Source organism: Amphimedon queenslandica, unplaced genomic scaffold (genome assembly GCF_000090795.2).
Source record: "Amphimedon queenslandica unplaced genomic scaffold, v1.1 AMPQUscaffold_13395, whole genome shotgun sequence".
Lineage (NCBI taxonomy): Eukaryota > Metazoa > Porifera > Demospongiae > Haplosclerida > Niphatidae > Amphimedon > Amphimedon queenslandica.
Genome location: NW_003546369.1, coordinates 209,378 through 218,224, shown reverse-complemented (window position 1 = coordinate 218,224; position 8,847 = coordinate 209,378). Strand labels below are relative to the sequence as shown.

The 8,847-nt window shown below is 34.7% G+C and overlaps 4 protein-coding genes across 4 annotated transcripts in view; 3 read left to right on the top strand and 1 right to left on the bottom strand.

Annotated features, from left to right (window-relative positions):
* Nucleotides 1–6: 6 nt before the first annotated feature.
* Nucleotides 7–1,005, top strand: LOC109582214 (uncharacterized). The gene is made up of 3 exons (XM_019996865.1): nucleotides 7–308; nucleotides 366–560; nucleotides 649–1,005. The coding sequence occupies exons 1-3, from the start codon at nucleotides 54–56 to the stop codon at nucleotides 835–837; spliced, it is 639 nt and encodes a 212-aa protein (XP_019852424.1). The 5' UTR covers nucleotides 7–53; the 3' UTR covers nucleotides 838–1,005.
* A 172-nt stretch (nucleotides 1,006–1,177) lies between these two features.
* LOC100641001 (receptor expression-enhancing protein 2-like) lies at nucleotides 1,178–4,566 on the top strand. Its single transcript, XM_011405827.2, has 7 exons — nucleotides 1,178–1,251; nucleotides 1,301–1,373; nucleotides 1,439–1,515; nucleotides 1,757–1,820; nucleotides 2,143–2,352; nucleotides 4,276–4,369; nucleotides 4,423–4,566. The coding sequence occupies exons 1-7, from the start codon at nucleotides 1,217–1,219 to the stop codon at nucleotides 4,446–4,448; spliced, it is 579 nt and encodes a 192-aa protein (XP_011404129.1). The 5' UTR covers nucleotides 1,178–1,216; the 3' UTR covers nucleotides 4,449–4,566.
* A 135-nt stretch (nucleotides 4,567–4,701) lies between these two features.
* LOC109582222 (uncharacterized) lies at nucleotides 4,702–7,872 on the bottom strand. Its single transcript, XM_019996876.1, has 4 exons — nucleotides 6,965–7,872; nucleotides 6,340–6,518; nucleotides 6,074–6,183; nucleotides 4,702–5,353 (listed from the first exon to the last, which is right to left on the bottom strand). Exons 1-4 carry the CDS (start codon nucleotides 7,434–7,436, stop codon nucleotides 4,771–4,773), a joined length of 1,344 nt encoding a protein of 447 aa, XP_019852435.1. The 5' UTR covers nucleotides 7,437–7,872; the 3' UTR covers nucleotides 4,702–4,770.
* Nucleotides 7,873–7,961: 89 nt separating this feature from the next.
* Nucleotides 7,962–8,847, top strand: part of LOC109582209 (probable aspartate aminotransferase, cytoplasmic) — a 10,665-nt gene continuing 9,779 nt past the window's right edge. The window contains exons 1-3 of the mRNA XM_019996860.1: nucleotides 7,962–8,168; nucleotides 8,280–8,461; nucleotides 8,792–8,844. Of these exons, the coding sequence (XP_019852419.1) occupies nucleotides 8,048–8,168; nucleotides 8,280–8,461; nucleotides 8,792–8,844 (356 nt within the window). The 5' untranslated portion in view covers nucleotides 7,962–8,047. The remainder of the gene's footprint in view (nucleotides 8,169–8,279; nucleotides 8,462–8,791; nucleotides 8,845–8,847) is intronic.

Genomic DNA, 8,847 nt, shown 5'->3' with positions numbered 1-8,847 from the left:
CACTTTGACATACAAGCGTTACATTAAGATAGTTGGTTACACACTATTGGATAATGAAAATACCACTGCAGAAACGTACAAGTACACTCGCTCATGGCAAAAGACAATTACGTCTTTTCCAAGCAAAATTTAACTTCTTCATTTATATAGGTAATCTGGACCTCACTCTCACTGGTCAAATATCTGGACAAATGGAGTTCAATGCATTCATTGCTCGTTTGGATAATGATGTTAATATGAAGGCATCAGCTATGCTTGAGACAGGACCCACTCTAACTGTTAAAGGAGAAGCTTCTGCTAAGATATTGGTGAGAATCAAATCTATAAGAAAATGTTCTAATTTCCTTGTCTTCTTTTCATGATAGGCAATATTTAAGATAGGTATGGAAGTCTCAGGCTCCATAACCTATCTCATAAACCCAGAAGCTTCAACCTCAGTCTGTGGCCCTTCACCTAATGGAGATGCTAATGCATGCTTTGAAGTATATGGTACAACTGAAGGAAATATTGCTGTTGAGGCATTTTGGCAGTCAAGGTGCACTTGGTATTTATATTGCACTGTAAGTATTCATATTACAGTCCGTAACTAAACTAATTTTTCTTTCTCTCCCATACATTTCATGTCACATCATGCATACATGTGTGCAGACTTGGGGGGAAAAGAATAAAGTCAGAGCACTATCACATACCTGGAGCCTAGCAAATTCAAGAAAGAAACTGTTTGGTCTGTGTCATGCTTGTGATTGCCATGGACGTCATTTTCTCAATGTCCTTTGCAAGGGTGGCCAATATGATGAAGCCTCACAATGTTCCTGTTCAACAAGAATATCAAAGTGATATTCCTCTTATCGTTGATAAAATTTCAGTGATGTGACCATTTTAACAGACCCTTCTTTTTTTTAAGTAGTTGCATTTAAGCATTTTATTAGTGTGTAGAAATTAAAAATTTAGATTTTATCATTAGTTGAGTTTTTTGAGTATAAGAGTGTATTAAATCATACCGAATTATATTGAGGTAACACTATTGAGGCATTTGGTGCAGCTTCAGGATGCAGTGAAGAGTGATAGAAGTTTTTGAAATTGCAAATACTCAGCATGCCCCCATAGATTGCATGGTATTTTTTTCCATTTTCAGTCCCGGCCCCGGTATCAATATTATTTAACGCGGGGCCGGATTGGTCAAGAAAATTATTGGGCGGAGCTTCAAAAATAAAAGATGGTTCTGACTAGTCTTTTTTCACGACTTGTCATGTAAGTTTTTTGTATCTTAGAGCAATGAGACTATCCTTCCTTTTCTTAGCGTCATAGTAGGTGTCTTGTACCCCGCGTATTGCTCTTTTAAAGCTGTCAAATACAAGGACCACCGAGAATATGTAAGATAACTTTTAAATATTTAAATTATTCTAATATTTATTCATTTATGTTTATTCACTTATAGACAACATGGATGATGTATTGGATAGTTTTTGCCATTTTTCTAACAGCAGAAACTTTTTCTGACGTTTTCTTATCCTGGTAAGTCAATTTATAACCATCTACTTAATCCACCCCTAGAAAACCTTGCCCATTTTAAAATGTGAATTCATGAAAAGATATAGACAGAGATTTTTGTAAAGATTTATGATTTTAGTTTATTGATTGTGTAGCTAGTAGGAAACGAATGGAATGAAACCACAAGTAGTAATTTTGACAATTATGTGTGTACCTAATCTATGATGATACCATAACATCAAGTTTATTTTTCATTCTCGTATAGGCTCCCATTTTACTATGAGATAAAGATTGTTATTGTAATTTGGCTGGCACTACCCTATACCCAAGTAAAGCACTCTCTACTCTTCTTCTTATCCTCCTTTAATATTTAAAATAATTTTATACCTAATAATTACCTACACAGTAGTGACAGTACACACTTTGCCATCTATAAAGATGGCTTGCCACTGAACTGCAGTTTTTCCTCTACTCTAAACCCTTAACTTAATTAAGCAAAAATTACAATCATGCTTTTTTAGTCATATAAATTAGTGTACCATTACCAGAATATGTAGTCAATTAAAATTCATTTTAATCGGACCCAACCCTGCATAACTATTGTACATCGACTACATTCATATTTGATTGATTCCTTGCTCTTGCTAACAGGGTGCGAAGACGCTATACAGGCGTCTCATTCACCATAAACTAGTAGACAGTGAAAATCAAATCGATGAATTTGTGAGTAATGCAGGTCAGGTTAGCTTTGGTTTGGTACGCAAGGCCTCCTCTGTTGTGGTGAATCATGCATCGGAAGGAATAATGACAGCTGCTATGAGGATCAGTAGACAAGAAGAGAGAAGAAATAGTAATAATCTGGTGAGTGACGAATTATCGCAAGGGTAGTAAATTTTAAGGGTATAAAATTTCGTGTTTTAGTGAAAAGCTCTTAATTCTTTAATTTTGAGGGGGTTAAATTTCGTGTTTTTGCATCTGCACTTGCATTAAGTCATTGATTTTCACATGCTGCACATGTGCAGTTTCCATGGTATTAATTTTTGTAGTTAAGAAGTCACCCATGAAATCTGTGAAATTAAGTTCCCTGCGGAATTTTATACCCGTACGGTAGTATTATGTAATTTGAGAGGGTATATGTGGCTAAGTTCTAAGCATAATCATGTACATGGTTCTTGGCCAAATTTTATTTTAAAAATTGCTATGAGAGATGTCTCCATTTTTATTACATTTTTTAATGCATATACTTGGTATTATGTTGTATAGAAAGTTTGAGTTGATTCTGATCAAAGTTAGATTTTTTATAAGTTTTTAAAGTTGCTCCGAAATTGGGCCAAAGTCCCTGTACTATAATACAGGGTTCTTGGCCAAATTTCATCAAAAATTGCTATGAGAGAATTTCCCAATTTTACTACATTTTTTAATGCATATACATGGTCTTATACTTTGTAGAAATTTGAAGATGATTCCGATCAAAATTGGATTTTTTATAAATTTTTAAAGTTGCTCCAAAATCGAGCTAAAGTCCCTGTACTCTAATACAGGGTTCTTGGCCAAATTTCATCAAAAATTGCTATGAGAGAATTTCTCATTTTTATTACATTTTATCATGCATATACATGGTCTTATACTTTCTAGAAAGTTTGAGTTGATTCCGATCAAAATTGGATTTTTAATAAATTTTTAAAGTTGCTCCAAAATCAGGCTAAAGTCCCTGTACTATAGTACAGGGTTTTTTGCCAAATTTCATCAAAAATCACTAAGAGAGAAATTTCCATTTTCATTACATTTTTTGATGCATATACATGGCCTTATACTTTGTAGAAAGTCTGAGTTGATTCCGATCAAAATTGGATTTTTTATAAATTTTTAAAGTTGCTCCAAAATCGAGCTAAAGTCTCTGTACTATAGTACAGGGTTCTTGGCCAAATTTCATCAAAAATCACTAAGAGAGAAATTTCCATTTTTATTACATTTTATTATGCATATACATGGCCTTATACTTTGTAGAAAGTTTGAGTTGATTCCGATCAAAATTGGATTTTTTATAAATTTTTAAAGTTGCTCCAAAATCAGGCTAAAGTCTCTGTACTATAGTACAGGGTTCTTGGCCAAATTTCATCAAAAATCACTAAGAGAGAAATTTCCATTTTTATTACATTTTTTGATGCATATACTTGGTCTTATGTTGTATAGAAAGTTTGAGTTGATTCTGAGCAAAGTTAGATTTTTTATAAATTTTTAAAGTTGCTCCGAAATTGGGCCAAAGTCCCTGTACTATAGTACAGGGTTCTTGGCCAAATTTCATCAAAAATTGCTATGAGAGAATTTCCCATTTTTATTACATTTTCTTATGCATATACATCGTCTTGTACTTTGTAGAAATTTTAAGATGATTCCGATCAAAATTGGATTTTTTATAAATTTTTAAAGTTGCTCCAAAATCGAGCTAAAGTTCCTGTACTATAGTACAGGGTTCTTGGCCAAATTTCATTAAAAATCGCGAGGAGGAAAATTCCCATTTTCATTACATTTTTGATATACATGGTCTGTAGAAATTTTATAAGGTGAGCCCAATCAAAATTAGATTTTAAATAAAATTGCTCAAAAATTAGGCCAAAAGACCCTGTAATAGTACAAGTTATTTAATCAAAAATGGCCTGGAGAAAATTAGCCACTTTTATTAATTTCTACATAATTCATAATAGGTGATTCTTAATTTTGTATAAATTTATGAAGTTACTTTAAAAATTTTTAAATTGTAATAATTATTTTTTATTCTAATAGGCCCCTCCCCCAGAGGAGCCAATGGTTGTACGTGAGACAATGCAACAGGAAATGAGTGAAGATTTCGTACAAGTCAACGTGCCTGACTCCTACTGTAAGTGATGAGTCTAAAAATAGCATTAAAAAACATTTCGTCTCTCCTTTTAGATGTTGACAGCTATAAAAAAGAATAGCAATAACAATTATTTACATGTATGACTTTATAACTGTTTGAATCTGTGTGGGGAAGTTGGTTTCAAGTATTAATAATAATTATTAATATCATCAAAATAGATTATAAAAATCTAGAAAGATTGATAGAAATAGAAACAGAGGAAGGAAAAAGAGTGAAGAGTGCATTTTCAAAAGAGAGAGAAAGAGAGAGAAAGAAAAAGAGAGAGAGAGAGAGCAACATCTTGTCCATAATAAATTATTAAATTATTATAATTTACGAAAAACATAATATTTAATAATAATAATATTACAATAATAATATCTCTCTAATAATAATAATAATCACCGCTTTGAGCAAGCCGGACAGAGTGCCTGTGAAGCGCATGTACTGTGATACAAATGGTGACACTTGTGACAGACAAGGAGCGGGCCCTGTCTACAGTTACAGTTCGAGCCTATTATTAATGTCAGTTTTGATTTCATGGTTGAAGGTGAGGTATTGCAGTACGAGTGTTCCTGGAGGATCTGCTGACTGGAGCAGTGAACCGTGTATGCTTTTAATGGGAGCTGTACAGGGAGCGGTGCTGTTGGTTTCGGTGGAGGGAGAGATGGTGCAGTCGTTGGTAGAGGGGCGGGGACAGGGGCGGGGTTTGGAGTTGGTGGAGAGAATATTGAATCATGGACAAGAGTTTGCTGAGGAGTAAGTGAGTTTGATGGATAGAACAAGGACTGGTCTTTATCTGAGGGCTTGCCTCTTTTCTTCATCTCTCCCCAGTATTCTTCGTAAAAGCGTTCTTTCCATGATGGCGTCAGATCAGACTGAGTCCGTGATCTTTTCCGGTGGAGGGTACCTAGTGCTAGTCTGTCCTGCCATTCTCTGAGGGCAGCACTTATGTATTCATTGTTTAGTACTGAATCTAAACCACTACAGGGAAAGAGGTGAGAGAGAGAGAGGAGGTAATGAAGGTACATGTACAATAAATGGCAAATTCTAACTGCTGTACATACAATTATTTTGTCTAAAAATCAAGGTGACACGCATCTGTGTCAATGCTTATGCTACATGTACATGAGCTGACAAACAAGTCTACATTTGTAATAGCATATAGAACAACTTTACAAATTCTTCTATACAACATAACATGTACATTATGTACACGATGGTTTATTTGCGAGGCATTAATATTGGCAATTAGCGGTTCTATGAAAAAAATGGCAATATACATGTAAAATCCGCCATTTGTTTAAATTAGAGCATGCTCAATGGCATGTGCCTTAAAATTGCTACTATAGAATTTGCTGATTAAGTGATGTCCACAGGCAAATTTGCCAAATATTACTCTTGCCAATAAATCATCTTGTACGATATGCTTCAGAAATTTATAAAAATGGAGAATTATCTTCAAGGTAAAAATTGGCTAAATACCCTGTACATGGTCTTTCACCCGATTTTAGATCAACTTTAAAAATTTATTATAAATCAAATTTGGATCAGAATTGGCTCAAAATTTCTACACAAAAGCTTAGCTGAACACTATGCCAAAATCCTTTGGAAAACCTGATGAATACAGTACATGTACATTGCTTTCAACAAAGCTCAAGCTAAAATTTCAGTGGCACACATTTTAATTTATAATATACTCACTTTGATGGATTTTCAGATAAATGGTGAATGTCAGAAGGAGGAAGATAACTTATTAACTTGGCTTGCGCTGATTTCGGTAATTGCTGAAATTTCTCTGATGATAATAAATGCTAAAATGAAGAAAAAAAACACTAATAATATTAAAAATATAAAAAATGAATTTCCAGCAAGACTTTTTGCAAATTGGGTCTCTATTTTGTGAAAATTGTTAAAATAATTATTTCTTTCAAAATTAAAAAAATTGGTGTACATTAATTGACTCTTACTTTTATATTACACACACTTAAAGGCGATGAAGGTGTGAAAAGAGGGAGGGGCTTAGGAGCTGGAGCGGGAACAGGTGCAGGAGGCGGGGCCCAGGAAGTTTGAAATGATTCATCATCATCATTATCATCGTCATCATCATCATCTTCCTCCTCTTCATCTTCCTCTGACGCTCCTCCTCCTCCAATAATAATAATAATAATAATAATAATAATAATAATAATAATAATAATAATAATAATAATAACAATAATAATAATGATGATCACTAATGAGTATGAAATTAATGAGCTTTGGATAAACCCATGTAATTTTTTTAAATACTAATTTTATCATTACGTTATTTTATGCATTAATTTTTTGATACAATTGGATTTGGTACTTCGGTTTCTTCTACTAAATACTTTCCTATAATTAATAATCACTAAAACTAGTGAACACAATCAAAATAGATTTAATGCACCATGTGGAAAGAGATTGGTGAAATTTATATTAACTATTGGGCATGTGCAAAAAAGAAAAACAAAATGTCACTTATCATCATTCCTCACCAAAAATTATCTTATGGTAAATTAATTAAGTACCATAATCTATCTAATTAAGTGTATGAAATTATTACTTTCTTACCATGTGAATTACAGTAGAGCGGTACTTGAACAAGCCGTGACTTAAGTAGGGTCTTTGGGTTTCGAGAGGTAGTCCCAGTAGAGAGGACAGGGGAAGGAGGCTGCCAGTCAGGTGTGATACTAACACCAACTGTATTATCTCTCCATCCCTGTATACTCAATACTGATGACGTGCCAAAGCCTTGATGAAAGAAAACCACCTCGGCCCATTCGGTAGCCATCTCAAAGGCAGACCCAAAGTCCACACCGCTTACATTCAAGTCTTCCTGTAAATGCTGTACCCGGGTCGCCATTTTCTTTCTCCTTGGCTGCCTTATCAGTGATGAGAGTAAGCTCCGTACTGGTGAACGGAGGATTGGTTGGGCTTTTCTTGTTACCAGAGGGTTGAGTCTTCCTTCTCTATAGCCGTGGTAGGGTTCTATCTCAACTGTGGCGTGTCGTCCCTGTCCTATTCGAGAACTAATACCAGGCATTCTTTTCGTCCCCTCAGAGACCCCGCCTACTTTTTATTTTTCAGCACACGCCCTTGTTATTAAAATTGAAATTTCAAATTATGCCGCCAAAATATGAAAGCATGATCATGCTTTTAGACTATGAATTTGCAGCCTATAATTTATGAATGCATGCAATCCACAAAATATGAATCCAATATGTGCAATATATCCAATGTGTCTCCAGGTCAAACAATTGTGTATTGCATACAACAGAAGCAAACTGCAGTGTGGGAAAATGAATGAGTCTAAAATTTGGCAGAGTAATTTTGAGATCAGTTGGAACTTTCTGCTTCACAGTATGTATTCATATATATAGTAGGGCAAGACTAAGTATAAAAATACATCTGACAAAAACAGTACACTTCAGATCTATAGTTATAATAGGTCTGACTAAGCTAATATTAAAGGGTAACCAACAGCAACTTAGTGTATTGGGCTGTATAGATGTAAATGTACAAAGTAGCTTGGATATTTCATTTTAAAATTTTTAGTTCTGACCACGCCCATTTGTTTAAATACTGCACTTACTGCAATCACTAATTGGCTTATTTTGGCATTTTGCCATTTTCAGCCACACCTTTGTATGAAACATGTCTTCTCCGACATCAGTTTTCGATGGCATGGAAGCAGCTCCTCCCGACGCTGTATTCAACGTACTGGCTAAATACAAGGAGGACACCTTCCCCAAAAAAGTCAACCTATCAGTTGGCGGTGAGCTGATCTCTTTATTTAAAACAACCCCTTCTTTTAATATGCAGCAGGAGTAGTTTTACAATATTATAAAGATATTGCTTCCTTGCCTTTATTCCTATTCTTTAATAGCTTACAGGGATGAAGAGGGCCAGCCCTGGGTACTTCCCGTTGTAAAGACAGTAGAGACACAGATGAGCTCTGATGTGATGCTCAATCACGAGTACCTCCCCATTGATGGACTCAAGTCATTCACTGAATCTGCAACAAGACTTGTACTGGGATCAGATGGACCAGCTGTAACGCAAAACAGAGTAAGACAATAATGCAGAGTATGTGTGTAAAAGTTATTGACTTAGTTATATAACTACAAATAATAGCCTAAAGCTATGAATAGCCCATTTATGGTAGCCGAGCCTTTATGATTATATTTACATGGCTGAGTAAATACATGTACATCAGACTGACGTGCTTTATTTAGGAATTAATTGCTATATTCCACTATTGCATGATTGCCTTTGATGTGTGCAGGGTTTCATGCACTTACAAATGTATTATCATTCTGATGTACAATGTACATGTACATTAGGTGTGACTCTCACTGAATTCATTATTCAATCCTGTTATGTCTCTCCCTTTGTTAGTATTGTTCTATTCAGTGTTTATCTGGTACTGGTAGCATCCGTGCAGCATTGGAGCT

Coding starts and splice junctions, on each gene's coding strand:
- LOC100641001 (XM_011405827.2), top strand. CDS start 1,217: ATGGTTCTGACTAGTCTTTTTTCACGACTTGTCAT. Junction 1,252..1,300: donor CTTTTTTCACGACTTGTCAT/GTAAGTTTTTTG, acceptor TCCTTTTCTTAG/CGTCATAGTAGGTGTCTTGT. Junction 4,370..4,422: donor CAACGTGCCTGACTCCTACT/GTAAGTGATGAG, acceptor CTCTCCTTTTAG/ATGTTGACAGCTATAAAAAA.
- LOC109582214 (XM_019996865.1), top strand. CDS start 54: ATGAAAATACCACTGCAGAAACGTACAAGTACACTCGCTCATGGCAAA. Junction 309..365: donor AAGCTTCTGCTAAGATATTG/GTGAGAATCAAA, acceptor TTTTCATGATAG/GCAATATTTAAGATAGGTAT. Junction 561..648: donor CTTGGTATTTATATTGCACT/GTAAGTATTCAT, acceptor ACATGTGTGCAG/ACTTGGGGGGAAAAGAATAA.
- LOC109582222 (XM_019996876.1), bottom strand. CDS start 7,436: ATGCCTGGTATTAGTTCTCGAATAGGACAGGGACGACACGCCACAGTT. Junction 6,184..6,339: donor TAAGTGTGTGTAATATAAAA/GTAAGAGTCAAT, acceptor TCTTCATTTTAG/CATTTATTATCATCAGAGAA. Junction 5,354..6,073: donor TTATCTGAAAATCCATCAAA/GTGAGTATATTA, acceptor CTTTCCCTGTAG/TGGTTTAGATTCAGTACTAA.